General features: G+C 35.8%; 1 protein-coding gene across 6 annotated transcripts in view; it reads right to left on the reverse strand.

Annotated features, from left to right (window-relative positions):
• LRBA (LPS responsive beige-like anchor protein) overlaps positions 1-21,774 on the reverse strand; it is a 369,063-nt gene that overhangs the window by 92,599 nt on the left and 254,690 nt on the right. For all 6 annotated transcript variants that reach the window (XM_088057132.1, XM_014254789.2, XM_014254786.2 and 3 more), the window contains 2 exons: positions 10,871-11,011; positions 9,592-9,711 (listed from right to left, as the gene is read on the reverse strand). In XM_088057132.1, the coding sequence (XP_087913258.1) occupies positions 9,592-9,711; positions 10,871-11,011 (261 nt within the window). The remainder of the gene's footprint in view (positions 1-9,591; positions 9,712-10,870; positions 11,012-21,774) is intronic.

A 21,774-nucleotide genomic window follows, 5' to 3' on the forward strand; every position in this document is an offset into this window, starting at 1 on the left:
GGAACTCAGCATTAACACCTCCCTGGCTGGCCTGCTCTGGCACCTTTGCTGGCACAGCAACCATGGCTGAGGAAAAACAGGAGAGGAATTGTGATTCCTAAGTCTTCTCAGAAAAACAAAATAATAGTAATGGCTAAAAAAAAATTTTATTAAGCAGGAAATTATACATTCTAGTGCAAAATTGAACATAACGTGCTAAGAAGAAAAATTATGCTCAAGCCCATAATGATTTTCTCCTAGATAAGTGGATTGTTTCCTTGTTTTTCAAACACACCTGCAACTTCCTAAGCTGTCATGCATTTTATAAAATATGTAGTAGGTAATACATATATTCATTTATATAATATTTATTGTTTATGAATATTTATATATTTATCTAAGTTAATAGGGTTAGAACCTTAATTACACATTTCCATAAAAATATCTGCCATGTCCAGGTATAATACTTAATAGAAAAAGTCCATAAAGACATAATACACATCTTTCTGCCCTATATTTAAAAGATAGGTTGTTTGTTTGTTTGTTTGTTTTTTGTGGAACTTGATGTTGAGACTTAAATACACCCAATAAACCTGGCAATTTGATGGATTTAGAAAAATTGAGCCACTAAATGAGAGAATTTACTTCCTTTGTAAAGAAAGAATCAATACAAGTAATTGCTTCAGGAAGTGTATTTCATAGCAAATGAGTGGTGTAAAATTGGTCTTCCATACAGCAAGTGCAAGCTGCAGGCCACTTGAGAAGTAGGAAAAAAAAACCAGACTGCCCCAGCGGCTTTGTCTGCCGTGGGTGGAGGATGCAGCCACACCAGAAGCTCAGCAGATCAGATCTGAAACGCAGTCCTGACATGGGTCAATGGCTCAGTGGTCTCCCAGATAGCCCCTCAGGGCCAGCTATGGCATGAGCAGCTTTCCAAATGGCTGAGTGCAATGAGGAAGTCATCAGATTGTGGGCAAGGTCAAGCCGAAGTAGCCAGGGCAAAGACAGGAAAGATCAAGCAGGAATTAAGCTATTATCACCTCCATCCTTGTGTGAAACATTGCTTGGCTTTGAATTGTACATCTTTTTGTTTACAGTCCCCTTAATTAACTAGGGTAAAAAGATGCTTCTGTACCAAATGCTGGTCAAGCAGTTGATAAAAAATAGATTTGAAACCATTTCACTGTGTAAGTGAAAGAACAAGAATGAAGCAAGGATAAACGCAGTAAAAAATAGTTTGTAAAAAGTAAGGTAACACTGAGGTTGCTACAGTTTTTATCATCACAGAAATCAGCAAAGAAAAAGTAGATACACAGGGCTGTAAATCTAATATCAGCACACACCACCAATATGAAATCATACCCTGATTCTGAACACTTAAAATACAAGCTCATTACATATGTTACCAATGTTTTTATTCCTTCTTTAAATATATATCTGTACAGCTATTCATTAGTTTCTTCCAAGATCAGAAAGTATTTGGCTTTCTAGAACACATTGCTTTCATTAGGTTACACAGAAACAGTATGCTGGAAACTTCAAAATTATCAGTAATTTCTAGTTTGACTATTAGAAACTTTTCATAAAGCTTCTCATTACTCCAGAAATGAGTTTTCAGAAAGTTTTTCATTGTCACCATTATGATATATTTCTACAAAAGGAGCTTCTTTGTTATGCAATTTTCTTCTCTTGGCCATGTGGTAGCATTTACCCATGGAAAAAAGGGAGTGCAAACAGATGCATGTGGCCATTGGAAATGAGTTGCATTTAGAGCCCATTTTCAATGGCTTTATGCAGGTGAAAATGATAACATTAGTTAAACAGTTTGTCCTAAAACCCACAAAACAACCTGATCACAAAGTGATTAATTTTTATCAAGTTAACCAGTATTCCTCATGAATCTCATAACTGCAATCCTTAACAGTTCTTCTCAACTCTATTTCTGGGGTCTTTTTTGTCTTAACATCATCACATGACATGCACAGATTAACACAAAGATGGCAGATGCTGACCCATGTGTGCAACTCCAAAAATGACAAAACCTCCTGGACACACAAGAATGTTAAAAAAAAATCAATGAATGCACTTTTTGCTTGCTTTGAATGGCAGGAGGAAGGAGTTACTAAATGTTTTCAGACAAACATCACATGAAGATGCAGACCAGACATGAGAGGCCAGAATGAAGAATCCTTTAATATCTCACCAGGAACACTGACAAAGACTGAACTAATACAAGGCAAATACAGTCTTTGCATGAATATTCTGTCAGCTTCTTACAGCTAAATGGTTTTCAATTAATCCATGCTTCTGATTTGTAAAATCATTAAGCACAGGTTCCACACTGCAGTTTTGTCTACACAGGTTTTCCTTTGGCTGTTCTAAAACTGCTTCTTGACAGTTCTAGTGGATAGTCCTAATGCCCATTTTGTGAAACCTAGTAAATGTTAGTTCCTTATTTGCTCTTCTATGCACCCTTCCAGGAACTACAGACTCTATCTGATCATCACATTCTTCCTCAGGGGTTTCTTTTTGCAAGCTAAAGGATTCTAGTCAATTTGGATTTGTTCCCTCTGGAGGTCTTCTCTTCCAACTAAAAATTTTGGTTGTTTCCATACTTCTTCTGACTCTACTGAGCATGTCCCTTCTGAAATTTTCCACATTCAGAACATGTACAGAAATGGTAAAAACTGTCCCACATTTTTTTTTGTTTAAATTTCACAGAAAAAAACTCAAAATATCTCTATGATTTGTTGAAGCTCTTGCTTTAGCACGATTGTGTTTGAAAATTACTTTGTGAAATGTCCCTGTTGGAATTCATCATTTCTATAAGGTAGAGCCAAGACATCCTTATGGTAGGCAATATTTCAGTCATTCTGCCATCTTTTCATTACAACTGACAAAGGAGCTCACAGTCAATAGCAATATGAATCTAACACACAGTATTTATTAAATAAAAAACAACCTGCTCAGGATTCTTATTAAAATGTTTATAAAGTTCTGCATATAACTAAAGTACAATTTTTCTTTAATGAAAATACCCTGTAACACATGGAAACAACAGTTTCTAAGGACTAAAAATATTTTTTACAAACATGCAGTATCAACAGAACGTCAGTTTAACAGTGGTAATTTATTTTCATATAGGCCACCATGCATGAAAAAATTAATGTAAGATACTTTGTTTCATTAATGCAATTAAATGTTATTTTTCTTTTGTTTAGAAAATAATTGATGCATTTTAAAGCAGAGTTATATGATCTCCAGAGGTGTCTAGAAACAATGACAGATCCCTAATCCTATTGAAACATTTATAAGATACCAAATTTTCAAACTAAATTACTTCACAATCATATCAAGCAATATTAAGCTTATATATAACCTGTCAAACAGAATAATAAAAATGCGTATAAAAAAGTCTAGACTTTTATTCATATTGCCATACTTTATTTCTTCCGCTAGGGATTTAAATGGCATTCACGAAATATATACTAATCTATTAAATTAACTCAAATTTAATTTTTTCATCACACTTCAATGAAATTATTTTCAAGATGGTTGGGAAGTACAATTTCTAACTACCCATGAGTTTCCCTCCATCTGCTACATGTGTGTTGTTTCTCACAAAGAAATTGTCAGCTAAGAAGTTGTCTCAAGACACTGAAACTCTGCCAACTTGGTAAGAAAACTACTTTAGCAGGTTTCCATTAGAATGCTAAAGGTAATTAATGAAGAAATTGATTCTGTCCATGTTTAACCACTCAGTGTTAAAGTTCTAAGCAATTATATCGCAAACATTTTCTAGTTTGAGAAAAATATTAAACTTTTCAGCAATTCACAATTAAGTAAAGAGGATTATAAAAAGTCCAGATATTTATTTAGTAAATTAATGAAACATATCATAACCACAATTAAGAGTTGATTCATTTATTGATCAATAAATAGATTTTATGAAGACAATATCTCATTGGATTAAAGCATGCATCTTTAAACCACTTTAAATTCTGTTACATATGTATGTATACATATTAAAAATTATTTTACTTTTACTTAGAATCTAAGATTACTTAGAATCTAAGTAAAAGTATTCAATGGTACGTATTGACCATATTTACATACTAGGTAATTTGACAGAGAAAGAGGGAAAAGTTGCATGTATAACTACATTCCTTTTCCTTTGCACTTCAGGAAACTTGTCCATAACTTACTCTAAATTTGTTATTTAAACACCTACACAAGGAGTTCAGAGCAGATATTGAAACTATTTGCTTCATTTTCAATACAAACATGGCTGGCTATAAAAAATGCAGATCACAGGTATTAGATGGAACTTTCTGATCCATACATCCAGATGTCTGTATTTTTAACTAGTGCAATTCCAGAGATTACCATGCACAGATCTGACTGAATTTAGAATATATTTTCTTTATTTTTTTAAAACTCAGGGAAGTAATCTCCTGTTATGGATCTTAGCACAATTTTACACAAAACCAAATCTTTTATGAAAACCAAATATCTGCATCGTAAATATGTTAAACATTTTGCTATACCAAACATGGAGTTTATGATTAGAAGTTTGAATTTCTAGGTACTTGCTTCTAAATTTTGCTGGCCGTTGCTTGCTTTGTGACTACTACGACATGAAATTTCTCCAGTACAAAGGTGATGTTGCCAGTTTGACAGCAACTTTATTCCAGTAACTTCTGAGACTTTAAACATGAAGCTTGATTTAAAGAAAAACTGTCTAAGATTTTGGGATGCAAATGAGTTTTACAATAGAATTAACTTGCCAAAGCAGCATTTCTATATGTAAAATTCAGCTGTTTTACACTATGATGATCATAATTTGCCAAACACACTTGTATGAGATAGAAATTCAGATATTCAGTACCATTCCCCCGTCCTTACAATGGCTGCCAGAGTTGTGTCATATCACAGGATTTCACAAATTAGTGTCCGTTTTATGATGGAACAATCTAGAACAGTGTAATTGGAGTTTACTAATGTTTTCTTTAATATTATGGTCTCCTAGCATATTTTTTTGAACTAAACTAATCAAATTCACCAAAAGCAACCCAAAGCATGTGAAAAACAAACACAAAGCAGCAGAGGAAAAGGCGTGCAGAACAGTACATAGCTCTATACTAGTGACTGTAGCTTGGTTAAAAGTTGTGAAAAAAATCAATTACATTAAACCATCTAATTCTCTTTTCAAAAGGAAGTTGCAATAGTGGATGGTGAAAGAAAAAGAGGCAAGGTGTTGCTTTACTTTTGAGAAAGACCTCTGAGACTGCTCCAGTCTCCCGTGACATTTCTTACAAGCAGACTAGAGAATGGAGTTGAGATTGGGTTACAATAATGTGGGAGTAGCCAAGCTGGAAATCCATATTCCAAGAGCAGTTATCAATAGTTCATTGTCAGACTGGGAGGACACGGTAATGGAGTCTGCCCTGCTCTTAATACCAGCCAATAATCTCATTAACGGCCTGGTGTAGAAGATGCAGAAGTAAAATTCCAGATGACACTGAGAAAAGTCTACACAGCTGTTTGGAGGACAGCAAGAGGATTTCAGACGATCTCAAAATCTGTATATATGGTACCAAGCAAAAATAAAACCAAAACCCTGAAAACAATTAGCAAGCTTCAGTGGAAAATGGGAAAATACAGGCAAAGTGCTACATGGGTTACAATTACACTGTTGTAAATATAATGAGAAATAAATTTATTGCAACAGGTTAGCTGCCAAACTAGAAGGAAGAAGCTTCTGAACAAGTGCAGACAAATACTGGAGGCTATGTGTTGTGGCACATGTGTGTTCTCTGTGCTGTAAATATTATGTTCTGTGGGTATGGTCTGCCACCCCTCAGCTCAGTTGTTCTGCCCCAAGTTGTACCTCCCCATTCCCCTGCCAATCCCTGTCACAGCCTTGCCAGAATGTTCTCTGTCCCTCTCCGCTGGGCTTTCAATCCTGTGCTTTCCCCCTTGAGTGCAAACCCACCCCGATCCTGCCCCTTGTTCCAGTGAGTTCCTGTCAATCCTCCCTTGTACCAACCCTCGGCTTGGACCTCCCCTTTGGAATTCCCCTAAAGCAGGGCACCCCCCCCAGTGGATTGCCTCCCTGCTTGTCAGTTTCTGTCCCCTCCCTGTGTTTCCCCATTTGTTGGAACCTTGCAAATCCCACCTTCGGTACCACCCCTAGTTCCCCCAGATTTGCTAAGAGATTCTACCCGCCCCCAGAGCCTTCCCAGTATAAGAACCCTTGCACAGGGCTGTGCTCCGCTCTTGGTCCCTGACCCCTGCAGTGAGTAAATGTGTTCCTGGAACCCATACAGACAGCCTCCTCCTCAATCCTTGCCTCCACACTCAGTGTTGACAGCCACATCGTGTGGTAGAGCATTGCCTCTAAGCCGCATCTCGGGTCAGCCTGCTCCCGAGGTGTGTCCCACTAGGCATGGTGCAGAGCTAGCCTGACTCCAGCACTGTGTCAGCTATCCAGGTCTGCTTTTTCTGTGGTAATAATAAAACTAACCAGGGTTGTTTGCACCTATAATGTAAGTTAAGAAATAACTGAATTATTATGCCTATAATAGCACTTTAAAAGCACTACGTGGTACTCTAACAGAATTGAAATACATTCAGTATTCTTTAATGCAGAATATTTAACTTAAAAACACATGGTTAATTATTTAAAGGCACCAGTCCTGAGCTAATTAGTAAATAATGCCAGAGTGGCAGTGAGACACCAGCAGACTTCCAAAGGATGTTTAATTTGCATTGCTCAAATAAATGGATAGGGAGAACTAGGAAATTTAATTTTATGCAACATACCACCTCTTGAAATCAAAATTTGCTATGTTCAAGGAAACGCTATTCCACAGAGGAGCATTGGTTTTGTGCTTTGATCATCGACCCAAGGCTTTCCCAGGGTATTGACACAGATTGGTTGTGACCACACATATGATTCAGTTTTCTCTGCTGAAGTGATACCAGCCAGCAAGAGATCCTTCCAAAGCCAGTTCCTGTTAACATACAGTGCTTCCAGCTAAGATTAACAATAATCTTAGGACAGCAGCATCAATAATTGCATTCATTCTTTCCACACGAGAAGCAAGGAGAAGTCATTTCTTGTAATCTGCACAATTATTCTAAGTATCACCATTTTTTCAGCTGGAAGAGGAACAAATCCTTATTTTTCCTTTGTTCCTACTTGCTAATAACTACAGGAGCACAATTACATGTTCCACTTTGTTCAGCATCTTCCATACATGAGTCAACTAAACACATTCAAGCTATAGGAGACTAAAATGTTGCAATTCTGCATACAGAACATGTATTCTGCATTTAGCCAAATATTTCAGAAACACTTGAAAGGTAGAGCACCAAGTAGCAGGAAACTTGGTTTTCACAGCTGCAATGAAATATGGGGAATACAGGTATTTCCAGTGAAGATGGAAACATTAAAACAGTTTCCTTTGTAATTCTTTAAACATGCCCTATGGAAATCCCAATCTCATCCCCCTTCCTGGTTGCTCATCCAATATCACTAGTAGACTCCTATAGTCAATCTTAATGCTCACTCAGATGCTTCACAGCAGCATCATGTAATTCACAGCAATTAACAGTCTCAGGAAGCTGTAAGCAACTCCAAGAGATCATCCTTTACATTAGGGATGCCTCTAAAGGCAGCAGCAGCTTGCACATGTATCATTTCCAAAAGTTACCTAAGCATCTCTGAAAATCCTCCCTACACTGATTGCCAGGGAAACATTCATTGCTCTTATTTTTCTGTTTGGAAGGTCACTTTGATTCTAACCAAAATCTGCCTGGTATTTAAGACCATTAATTCCTACCCTATCCATCATGGACAGCAGAGATGTGTTTTCTTTTTCCCTTACAGCAGTCTCCATGTAATAGAATGACACAAGTTCCTCCTTAATCTGCTCTGCTTTAGAACAAAAATAAGCATAGCTTATAGCTTCTTAAGCGTAGCAATCTTTCCCTGCATTTTATTTTCAAGACCTTGCATTGTTATCATTGATCCAGTGTGGATTCTCTTCAGCTAGCCTACAAGTATGAGTGTAATATTCCAGCTCAGACCAAATCAAAACTGGGCAAAAATGAAGATTTTTGTCATACATTGGAAGTTCCATTATTTCCTGTTGATGTATCTTCCATAAAATGATACTCACTATTGTTATACCATAATACTGTGAATTCACATGCACTGGTGATGTACTAGAACCCTAAATATTTATCTTTTTTTTTTTCACAATAGATTGTTCTTTGTGTTACAACTGTATGAGAAGCTGCATGAAAATTACAATTATTATTTCTCCCTAAAAAAATTCCCCTAACACTTTTCTAAAATGTTTTTTTCCCTTCTGCAAGAAGCTCTACCCATTCCACTACACTTCCACAACCTCCCAATCTAGTATCAATGGAAACTGAGGCCTAACCTGTTATTATCAAGAAGAATTCTGCTCAGTACATCTTTCAATTTTAATAATGAACTGCTGGTAGCTATTCTCCAAATACAGTAGATTCTTTTAGACAGAGTAATCCCAGCTCACTCATAAGACAATGTAAAAAACTAAGATCATCATCTGCTTCTTCTCTGCTCAAAAGGTCTGTTACCTTTTCTCATCAGAAACTGTGATTGCTTTGACATAATCTCTTCTTGATAAACATGTGTTTCATTTGCTTGTCTCCAAGCTATCTTCCTGGCACTTAAACACAGTCTGATTATTTGCCTAAGTATTTTTCTGTGAATTGTAGTTAAACTCACCTCATAATTTCTTGGCTCCCTTTTTTTTACATATTAAATACTTGATTTGTCCACTACTGATATCTTTCTCCTTCTCCATTTCTCAAAAAAAAAAAACACCAAAAATGCACTCTGAAATTCCATCTGCCAATCTTGCATGTTACAAGGAAATTAAGCCCATAATTACCAATTAATTAATTTGAAAAAAATCTAGTGTGTTTGTAATTTCTAAACTCTTCTTTCCCAGCTTTATATAGACATTAGATATTTTTCTAAGTGGTATTAATTCCACTAGTCACTGATTGCCTTCAGTTCTATTGGTGGGGACACAGATGCAAGAAAGGCATCCCTTTTTCAACATTATCCATTGATAATTTTCACATTCCATTAATTTGCAAATCAACCCTTTCCTAAATTGTCTGCTCACCATAAATGTGAGTGAATGATTTTGCGTCACTTAGGTCTTTTGCCTGCTGCATGACATCCTCGAGATAGACCCTGATTTCTTCACATTACACTTTCCTATCCTTCCTCCCATTAAAAAATCCAACTCTGATATTAATCTACCTGCTTGGATTTGACCTTTTCCACCACTGCCAGCATCCTTGTCTCCTTTGTTTTCCTCCCCAGTTCAAAATACTTCAGTCGTAGGGCTAAAAATGTTTGCTATAGTTATACAAAAGATTTCACTGAAATATTCTGACTAAAGTAAAACCACAAGTCATTTCCTTTGTATCTTCTCCCAAATGATGGGATAGCTCTGAGTCTTCTTCCTTCCATCCTACACTCCCAGCTACCGTAAAGGCAGGGGCACTATAAAATACATTAACATCTTTCAGGAAACGTTTTACCTTGATGTCAGAAGTGTCACGCTGACTGTTGCGCCACGCTCTTGAAATAGACGAAAATGTCCTATCTGCATGATCAAACTTCCCACCTTGTAGATTTAGGAAAAGTGTTGTGAAGGGTTCCTAAATACATATAAAAAAATTAAGACAAAAAACCAATGCACCTCTTCAGAAATTTCATGGTAAAACAAGGAATTTATCATTCTTTTGGGGTCTGGTTATGAATGATGCTATTTTTCAATAGCAAAGGTTTAATTATTTTATTTAAGAATAAGAAATACAAATTTATACTTGTTTGTTCAATAAAATGCTTTTTAATTTTACTCCACACATACATACTCATATAAAGAAAGGCAAATAAAATCAAAGGAAAATACTGAAAAGCCTTTACTAGAAACTACAGTTTGTGTCAATTGTGTCACAAATTGCTCTCAACAACATGAAAAAGCTCAGATGCCTGAGATATTTATTAAACTAGCGTGTAACAAAAATAACGTGTTTTACTTTGTTCAAGGTGATCTGTTAATCCAAAAGGTAGCATTCAATACTGAGAGCTTTAGGACTGTCACTGTTTCATATATAATTTACGATTTAGAAAAATGTTTGGAAGATTTAAAAGCCTCCTCTTAGTTAAAGAACACTTAAGTACATATTAGTGGATAATTGCTTGAAATTAGCTAAGCACTATAAATAACTTCAAGGATTTATGTATGCTTCTACATTCTAACAAGCTTTAATTAATGATGTGCTGCTAATGCTTTCCCAAAGAAATTACTTCCTAGGAGATAAATCGCCTCTCAATTTTATTGAAAAACGCATTGTTTGACCAATACATTATCAATATGTAGCAGCTCAAAGTTACTTCCATATAAATTGTAGCAGATTTTTAAAGATTAGTTATTTACATCAAAGACCTTCATGATCATCAGAAACCAACTCACACGCATTAGGAGGGGAAAATTAAATGCATTAATTAAGAACTACAAATGTTTGTTATTTGGTCCAGTCAGAAAATATGCAAGGAAGGGAAGTTAACCATATTTAAAGAAGCATGTATACTAAAAAGCAATTTTTAAGGAGAAAAAGCTTTACTGACTCGAAAAGGCTGTACCAGAAAAAAAATTTAAACTTGCTGCATGAATTTTGGAGCACATTTCTCCTATGCTACTGATTGCAATTACTTAAAAATTTCAGTACTCTCATATACCATTCAGTTTTAGTTTAGATATTTGTAGCTCTTATTATCATTTAAAAGAAAAGCATTTTTAAACAATATACTTACAATCCTTAACAACCACGTGAGTGCAAAACTTGCTGTTGAATAATGAGTGCCATAGTGAAATTTTGGAACCTGATCATCTTCCCATGATTCATATCTCTCAGCAAAGAATGCTGCTCTCTTTGGGTTCAAAGCTCCAATAGGCTGCAAGATTGGTAAAAACAAACTCATTAAGCAAATAAGATTAATGTGAATTACATCTACATTACATCACAGCTTACTCCCCTTGTCTTTTTGGTAACCAGAAGAATTACTGGCATGTACAGAGAAGACAAGATTTGGTGCTTTGCAAAAGCAGATGTTGGTTCCTGTAAGTACCTGAGGAGGTCTGTGTACTTGGAACCGGGATTCCATGCACACACACACGGCTGGCTGGAAGAATCTCCTCTGCATTAATACAGGCCCCATTTGCTGCTGATTCAAGTCACTGACTCCATCCAATTCACAATGGAATGTCTGGGACAAAGTGGTGTTTAACTTGGGTGCCTGCGGATATGTGTGCATGTTGGATACACTATTAAGCAAATAGTAAGCAACATTGAGAAACATTTTTTTGGATTTTTTTTTGGAGAAAATAGTAGTGATTGATGGGGTGACAGAATATTAACAGTGGACTTGGAATTTTGATATTGCTACTCTTGTTTCTATGCTTTCCATTTACCACCTCAAGCCAAGCTTTACTTAATTCATAGAATCTTAACCTTTGAAACAGACAAATGAGATAGCAGAATTTCTATATAAAACATTGATATAAAAGAAACAATGTATGTATGACTAAAAATGTCTATCACACCTTAACCAATACTATTATTCTTTGTTCAGTGCTTACCTAGAATATAAACAGCCAGGGATTTATTTAAAAGTAGGAAACATAATATTTTGCTATCTATAGCTGTGCACTTCCTCAGCAGACTTTTGTATAAATGATTTGAAAAGAACATGAGTATAAGTCACACAAATCACTGAGAAACCCAAAAGTGAATTTAGAAATTCCACATATAAAATGCTGTAAGAGTTCTAAAATATCTCTGGATATATATGTAAAATATGTATGCAATACAATTTTGTATATAGATTGAGCACACTGTATGTTATTAATGTAAATTATATTCATCTGTACAGACAATGGGTGCATTCAAATAAAAGCAAAGAACAAACATGAAACAATATTTCCTTCTCTCTCTTTTTCAAGAATAAGTATACTTAAGAATACATTACAAGGTGAGGAAAAACTACAAGTCCTTGAACAAAAGTATCAGTAACCTCATCTTCAATTCAAGCAGAGTTCAAGTGAAAAACTCTGTCTGCTATTGAGATTATGATTATTCAAGTAACTGCTTCTTTGCAGCTCATGTGAAATTTGGCATACAAGCTTCAAAGTATTTTCTCTTCTAGGACAGATTAGATCTTTGAATGACCTAAAATCTAATCTTACATTTTTTTACTTAGAGCAGCTTTCACATTGCAGTAGGATAAAGAAAAACATCTTAGGTTAATTACTATTTTTGCAGTTCACTAATTTGAAATATAACCCCTTAAAAGAAGTTGTTCCTGTATAAAAGGATTTTTATCTGATTTAGCAGATTTATTCCAGGGAAGTATGAAACTGACTCCAAGAAGTCTCTCTGTTATAAGAACCATTTTGGAATGTCCATCTGTACTGATTTTCCCCTAAAGGCTCAGATATGCTTGAGGGAGAAAAAGAAAAAAGAAGGTCATTGGTAGACAAATTATACAAATTAAAAATAGGAACAGTGTTGTGTTGTATGGTTCTGTAACATTTTATATATTCTCTTTATCTGCCTCTATTATTACTCTCCAAATGAGTATAGCCCAAATCAATACTTATAAAATTACATTCCTTGAATATAAAGCTAAACCCAATGAGAATTGATTCCATTCTCTTTTCAAAAAAATAAAAAAAAAAGGTATCATGCAGAGATCTATATAGCCAGAATTCACAGTATTGATTTTAGCTGTTATTGTTACAGTTGGTTTCTGAAGCCTGCAACAGGACAACTATCAAGACATGTCACATTTATTTGCAAGCAAATAAAAAAAAAATCCCCAAATGAAAAAAGCTTAGGGAAAAAGAAAAAAGAAAAAAAAAAAAGAACTGTGGAGCTGTGCACTGACAATGATACACTATCAGCTTACTCAGAGAAGTTACAGTGGGAATACACACATTGAATTATACATTACACGAATGCACTGATTTATTGTGGTAATAACATCCACCTCATTAAAAGATTCTGCTTTGCTGCAGTTGGAGGGCTACATATTGTTTACTGCTATAAATTAATGGCAGTGCACAGAAGACTGTAGAGCCCTTCTAACAATAGATCTGTAATGACAGTGCTCTATATCACAGCTTCCCCAGCAGCTTCATAATAAAATGGAGACAATGTATTGGGCTAATACATTCTAACAGGCAGGCCCATATTTTTCTGACAACTGCTTCTAAGGATGAGGTGATTCTGCTGTGTTACACTGCACTGGGCACAGTTAACTACAGAATAAAGAAAAAAAAAAAAGAAGAAATTAATTGAAATTTCTCAGTTATTCCATATTGCAAAATTAACAGGGAACCGTGATTACATACTGTATTCCCTCCCCTGTGGGTAAATGCCAAGGGAAAAAGAAGAGCTCTAAAGTAAGCTGTGCTAGACGTAGCTTGAGACCACAAATTTGCACTGCACAACACGGTTTCTCTATAGCTATAGACCTCTAAGGAAGAATGAGCTAAAAAGCTTTCATATCCTGGAATTCCTGAATGTATTTTATTTGCAGCACCTCTCTTCCCAGAGGAAAATCAGATATTAGTTCACCAATAAAAAATTTTTATTTAGATGGAGAGGGAAAAATGAAAAGTAGAGAGAGAAAAATCCCACTGAGCAAAAACAATGGATGAAGTTGCAGGAGTAAAAATGAAGAAAAAGTCACTTACAGCTGCAAAGTTTTCAAATCATATTGAAAAATTAATTATGTGTATGGTTTCCAAGTCATTATTCATTCAAAAGAGGATCCAAACTGGTACAGGAATTGGGCTAAGGTAGTTTTTGTTTTCACTTTTTGTAAGGCATGATCATCTGTTTTTTGGCCTAAAGTGGTTGTTGTAACAACATGTGCTACGATTATAAAACTTAAAAGCCATTCTTAAAAAAGAACAAAACAACTCATTTGATATTATTTTTTCAAGTACTCTCAAATATAGGAATACCACAAAATAAAAAAAATTCACATCTTTACTAAGAACTGATTATGGTAAATCTCAGTCTTTGGACCAAGCCTGCTTGCTTCCTTTGAAACATAACAAAGAAAAATGGTTTGCTGAAAAATAACTGAGAAAACACACTGACTCTTATCATCTACTTCTTTCGAATATGTCCAGACACTGTGGTGTACAGTTTTATTTGTTATTTTTCCCTCCTGCACTGTGTCAGACATTGGAATACTAACCCATCTTGCCTCTGCTTGCACAAGAGGCCCTGTTGCACCCAACAGGACACAGCAGAATGTTCACTGCTCCTCTACAGAGGGCACAATCTCTCCTGGACTCTGCCACTCATGGTCAAGAATATATAAATTTTGGAAAATTGCTAATCATTTTAAATAAACAGATTGAAATTTTGTAAAGAAAGAATTCTAATATGACTATTTATACTTCTGCATTTAAGAAGAATTGTTTTTTATTCCTATCTAATGTGCTTTCATATTTTAAATGGTGTTACTCCAAATATTTCACAACTTCACTATGAAAAAAAAGGAAAGAAATTTAAAAAATAAAATTAAGTAAAACCAAAAATATTAAATAAAGAGGGGGAAAAAAGAAAATATGCTTTTCCTTTTGATTTCTTACACTGTTTTCTTACCCACATACAACCAGGTATTTGTATTCCTGTGAATACCATTTTATGTATTACTGAATCATGTTTGGTAGCATTCTGGCCAAACATGTTTGCTTCCCATACATCTTATTTTTGAGATGATCTGGTTTTCATTACTGATGTTTTTCATATTGGGCCTAAAGGACCAGGGGGACCCTTAGGTCATATCATCTAGCCTTGAGCTTTCGTGACAAGAGGTTAAATGCCTTTGCATTACATGATTTGGAGTCCAACTATTTATACTTGATTACAACACAAGCTGTATTTGGCCAAGCTGCTTTCCAGAAAGGCATCTAACTCCTGAGTATGTGGACAATCTGCTACTTTTCTTGGGAGCTTTTTCTTCTGATACTTCTTAGCCTCATTCTAAAAAAACATATGTATTTTAGTTTGGTTATGAATTTACTGGTGTGTTATCAAAGAGATCTTACTAAGCTTCTCTCCGACGTATCTCAGAGTCTCTACTTATCCAGTATATTCTGAATTTAAAGATACTTAAAGACTATAATTAGACTTTTTAATAAACATGACAAGTGGAGCTCTTCAGGTCTTCCATTTTAAGGCATTTCTTCCACCCTTAAGATTTCTCTGCCTGCCCACTTATCAATGTACTCTATCATTCAGGAAACTGAAATGTGTTCAGTGTTTCAGTGTTGGATTTCTCCATAAATATGCCAATTGCTGGAAACTCTGCTGCACAGAAGTCTTGTTTAGTTACTTTAGGTATCACCAACACAAAATTGACTGAACTAGCCAATACTTGGACTATTGTCAGTAGGATGTCCTGATCACTGAGTAACACTTATTTTTCCCAAACAGAGATACAATGACAAGATGCAAGGATTTAACTAAACCCAAACTTTATTCACTTAGGTCAGCTGGGAAACATCTGGGAATAAACTCATATAATGCATATCATTATTCTCTCATATGTCATTTTTGGGCTCGAGAACAGCCAAAAAATGCTATTCCCCCCTTTCAGCCTACTCTCACTCACTACTAGGCCCCACCATTCCTCCTCTCAGACAACTGACTATGGTTTTCTTAAAAATAGTTCCCATCTTCTTTAGAGGGCATCTTACATTTAAGGCATATCTAACTCAAATTCATTAAAGAACCATATCCCAAAGAAAAAAAACAATAAACACAATTATCTGCTGAGCTGTTTGAGCTGCCCTCATTGATCAACCTAAGTGTCCTTTAGCTGTAAGATTTAAAAAATGGAAACAATTTATCAAGGAGAAAAACAGTCCTTACCAATTAATTCACAAAAAAAACATCTGCTGGTTTCACAGCAGATGCCCCCCAAAACCTACATCAAAGACTAGGCTAGGAGGGGGATATATGAATTTGGATAAATCAAAATTTATCTGAAGCCAAAGGGATAAACTTGACAGAACCTTTTTATTCTTCCCCTTTATAGTAAGCATTTCAGTGATACACAATAATTCTGAACTGATAGGCTATTTTTTATTATTAATTGTGAATCATATTTTACTTAAGAACACAAGCAGCTACTTGAATTTCACGTGCTTTCACAGTGAAATAAGGAATTCCCTAGTTGAACACTTTTTGTATTGCAGTTTTTTGAAACTGCAATAATTATGAATATTAGTGAGTGTACTCTACCTATTTTGATATAAACACATCACCACATTCTGTTTTAAAATCTTTTAAATACTCCAATTTCTAGTCTCATAAAACTGAGAATTCGATAAAGGGCTGCAGCATAAGCAAAAAAAGGTCATGTGCACGCAAATTAAAAGTATTTGTCCATATGGTTTATATTTCAGATGTTTTTAAGAGCACACATATATATATAATACACAATAACGGTGCAAAAGACAGAAGATTCCCAAAGTTCACAGTTAAAAAATATACGTCATAAGCTAATGTTAAGCATAAAAATGAAAGAGAAAAAACTCCATTATGCAAATTAGTGATGTTTTAGCAGTATGTCAGTGACAGGATATGCCTCAGGTCACCTAAAATCTTGGAAGAATTTGAATATAAAAGAAAAACCTCCATTCACATTATCAACAGTAGTATCAAATGATACTACACCACCTGTAGCAGACTGCAAAACAATGCACTGCTGAAATGCAAATTAATTAAGCACACACTAATGAAGCACAGTAAGGTTTCAACACAACTGAATGTGCACACACTTTGTATCTGAGGTATTACACCCTAATACTGCTGGGAAGCCAAGCTGAAGACAGTTGTTATGTGTTGTACATTTCCAAGAGGTCAGGGAGAAAGGAAGCTGGATGTCCCTGGGAATCATGAGGGAAATCCAACTGCTTGCAGGCAGTGAGGAGGGTATGGACTTACTTAGAAAATAACCCTGCCAGCCAAAAGCAAACATTTGCATTCACTCTCCATGACTTAACCTGTCAAGTGAAAGAAAACTCTGTACCATTATTCACTTGCTTAAAAAACAAACAAACAAACAAAAAATACTTCTATGGATTTTGAGAAATAGGATTAAGTGAGAAGCCACACACACTTGAGTCATAGCAGGAGATGAAAACATTCTCTGTCTGCCTTCCTTTCACAGACCATGTTCCTCTGCCAACACATCATACAAGCCACAGAAAACAGCTGACATTTTATCTAACACCAGATCCACATAAGACAGAACTAAAAACATAATCCCTTTTGTTTGTACTAAGAGCACAAGACCCCAAGCCAAAAACTAACACAAACTTGCATTTGCTGCAGATTTCTCTCAGGGCACACAAAATAAACATTGTTCTGTAATAACTGTAAGCACCAAACCTGAGAAGTGGAGCAGCAGAAGGCTACATAGGGGTACTTGAGAATGTATAAAGAGCTTTTTATTGTAATCTGTACAGTTTCATAGAACTATTCCAATCAGATTATATCAATCCTGAATACAAATAGTCAGCTAAGAGCCCATCAACATATCTTGTTTCACACATGCATTGCTTTGCTCCGAAGGTGAATTCATCCATCATCTCATTCCCTGTTTCATTGGATCTCCTGATTAGCCAGCCATCACCTTCAATACCATCAACAGATGAGCATTGTTGGAAAGTTTCATCAGCTCCCTTTTCACACTCTTTTTTTAGATTAGCATCTATGCTGAATAGAGTAACAAACTTTTGGAATGTCAGTGACCACTCCACTTTGGAAACAAACCTTGTGTTTCTGATTCTGAGGCAGATCAGTGCTTCTGATCTGAGGCATCTGATTTCAATCAGAATCAGATTCTGATTGATTTCGTCAATCTTGGTCCTATTTTCTCATGTTTGGGCTGAGTTGTTTATTCTTTCCTTATCTATATTACATATACGCAGAGTACAAGGTGCTAAATACACTGAGATAGAGGGGTGCAAAATGGAGAATGAAGAATCTCTCCAAGGTCTTCTATGTGTATATTTATCCAATAATCAAATGCCAAGTGAATGCAAAGTTATTTTCTTTACTGACCCAATGACCTGACACCTGTGTGCTACACTGCAGATTCTTTCATCCAATCACTCGTTATTACCCAAAAACCCTTAGAAGAAGATGAAGAAGGAAGAAGGAGGACAAGAATGAGAAAAGACAACACTCTTAAGTGTCCATCTTGGATTCACTAAAACTCCAAACTCTAATTTTTCACTCAGTGATTTAACAGAACTCTATCTAACTTACATACTCATATTATTAGTTTCCTTACTTAACTTTAAAAGCTGTCTCCATGGTTTTAGGCTAAACTTAGGTGCTCTCTTGGGTGTCAAAACCAGGCACCACAGATAAGGGTCTATTTTCTGTGCTTCTGACCTGAACATGGCTGGATATGATACCTAAATTATTTTAATTAATCTTTTTTAATTATTCACCTCAAGCTTTTAGGATCACACAATTTTTTCTTCATAATTTTTTTTGTATTGATTTCCCTCATTTGATCTACATTTTTATCTGTTGATGTTTGAGTTTTGGAAAGATCATCTGAATTGTGCATCAAGGTCCATGACCTGAGAACTACCTTAAACTCCTCCTTAAACCAAGATTATCATTATTTTACCATTACCTCATTTTCTGACCACTATTTTTTAAACCTGGATTGTTGTTTGACCCCCAGAGGCCTTCTGCTCCTAGGAGTTTGACCAACTCAGTTTTAGACAGCTCTAGCTAGGTGAGAAAAATCCCGTATTCATTTCCCATATGAGTGCAATTTTTAACTTGGCCACCATCATGCTTGTTCAGAAATCTGAGTTACACAGATGTGTGCTGTAGCATCCATAATCTGCTGAGTTCAAATGTGTGAATATAAAAAGGAAGAGAGACTAGCAAGAGAATAACTTTCACTTTACAGAAGACAGAAAACACACATTAAAAATGTCTGTGGCCCAAGACATGTGTGTGAAATTATTTTATTTTGATTTCTAGAAGATTTTATGACCAAACATGTACCACATGATTTCTTGTGATCATTTACAATGTCATGAACCTCCCTCAGTTAATTTCCAATTGGAAGATGACATATGTCCAGAGCACCTAAAACTGAAACAAGAGCAAGATGGACAATAACAGCAGATACAAACTTAGAATATAATTTTGAACATCTGTGGTTAATTCTGAGCTACAGTTTTTCGTGTATTTGGGATTTTCTACATTCCAAACTATATTTCTCCTTGAGGCAAAGCAAGATTAAGATTAGGCTTATTACCAAAATTATTCTTTCTGACCCTATAAATTTGGCTTTTGCCCTAATACCTAAATAAATTCTTTAAAACATTTTAAAAGACTGCTTGAAGATAGCTAGAAACTGATATATGCATCTGATGTACAAATAATATGCTTCTTGTGACTTCAGAAAGTAAGCCTCTGGTGGGAAGAGAACATGGAAGAGAAAGTAAGAATGGCAATGAGATTCATTCTATCATCCACTTGTAATATTCTTTATAATATTTAGAGGAGGTGGTATGACACAGAGAATAATCAACTAAAGACAAAAAAAAACCCCAAAGGTGATGCTATAAAAGGATGGTTATGACACTGTCACAGAGCAACATTTTTTTTTTTTTTTGTAAATCTATCTGTACTAAGAGTAGGATTTCAGAAAATATGTTTTGATAAAGCATCTCAGAGATGTATTTGGGTCAAGTTCCAGCCTCAGCAGGTCTCCACAGAAGTTGTGGAGAAACAGACCACTATGGAAATCACATGTTTGTTGGAAAATACATGGAAAGCACTTGTTTATTGCAAAAAAGGTCCTGAGATAGATATTGCATGAAACTCAAATCAACATATCAACTCAATCTCCATTCTTAAAGCAAAACAGGAAATTGACACTAAAATCCAAATAGCTGAGTGTCTCTAATGGCCGTGTGTAAGTCAGCCTTAACCACCAATAGCTATTTAATTTAAACAAATCGGTCTTTCTCGTAGCTGTGCCCATCCCTGCGCTTTTCCCCCGAAAGTCTCAGGGTGTCCCTGTCCGTGGTGCTGAAGCCCAGGCGCCGAGGCTGGCGGGGACGAGGCTCGCTCTGGGAGGCTCCCTGACCCTGGTGCTGCAGACACGGGCTGGGGACAGAGGGACAGGGACAGAGAGCTGTGGCACATCGGCCACGGACCCTTGGGGCCGTTTGCAGCTCTGTCTCCCAATTTTGGCAAGTGTGCTTCCAGAAATGATACAACACATCGGCTCAGCTGTCAGAAAGGATAATTGACCCACTTTATCGCTCAGGACAGCATCTGTCTGAGTGTCACTGGCATTCCAGAGTTTCACAAAATCACTTTTCCCCATTTAGAACTGGGAAAAAATTATACCATTAAGTCAAAACTTTCAAGGCAATCTAGTAGACTACTCAACACTTTAGTTTGTACTGTTTCTAATTAAAAAACAGATTATCCAATCTAAACAAAGAAAGCCCATAATAGTCCTAAAGTTCTAGCACTGTCATGGGATGTGAACTTAATAATCTTACACAGCCTCCTTCAAAGACAATCTTTACAATTCTCTTCCCACCTTCCCTTTTCAGCTCTCTGTGTATGCAAATAAACCAGATCAGGAAAAGAGTCTTCATTCTTCCAGCTAGATTTTGCTCTTTTATGGTTTTCTAAATGGAACCAACATAAGAAAGGTTCTGCTCAGAATACTTCTTGTTTGTATTCCTCCCTTCTTCTGAAAGTTTCTCCCAACATGGTTATGTCAAATGTTTAGGTCTGTCGACCTACATTTTAGGGAGGATGAAGTGCTCCTCTCCTCCAAGAAGCAACGTGTGTTTCACAAAAAAAGCATGAAAATGGAGAGAATCTGATAAATATACTTTATACTAAAAATAACAAAATCCGTAACAGAATATAAAATGAATAATGAGAAACGTGTGTTCTTTCCAGATATCACTGATATCCCTGGTATCATTCAGGCTGGTCTTAATACCCCTAACACTGTTTCTTGAGATATCCAAAATTCTAGAAAATTTAATGGACCTTCTCGTAAGTACCATGGATCTCAATACAAATTTTGAAATATTTTATTTCCTGTAATGTCCTGTTTCAAGCAGGGATTCACATGAAGCATCCTGAAAGAAAAAATATTTGTACCTTCCTTCTGAGGTTATCCTGTCTGACTTTGGAATACCTTTTAACTAAGTGGTATCTTTTGTCACAGATACAGATGACAAATTTCCTACCTGAAATACCAATTACAAGGCAGCCAGGACAGGTGCTGAGCCCAGCAGTGCCAAGCCTCCAAAGTTTTAGCACCTAAATTCCAGATGTAATTGCCTATCAAAATAAGACACAGCCATTGCACCCACTCTTGTTATTTCTCACACTGTTCCTCTCATCCTCCTTTAATGTCCAATTTTTGAACACACTTCATGCTTAGATGGACAATGAGTCCTGGTGAGTTCATCAGTTTTAAGTGCACTCCTTTTGTGTGTATTCAGCATGAGCTGAATAAAATGTAATTTACATTTCCTACATGAAAGCACTTGATTCACAGCATGTCTGTACAGATTTTAATGCCTCTCTAGACAAAAAGATTTCTTTTAAAAATTT

Source organism: Pseudopodoces humilis, chromosome 6 (genome assembly GCF_049639895.1).
Source record: "Pseudopodoces humilis isolate 2021_Gansu_Grassland_sample_001 chromosome 6, ASM4963989v1, whole genome shotgun sequence".
Classification (NCBI taxonomy): domain Eukaryota; kingdom Metazoa; phylum Chordata; class Aves; order Passeriformes; family Paridae; genus Pseudopodoces; species Pseudopodoces humilis.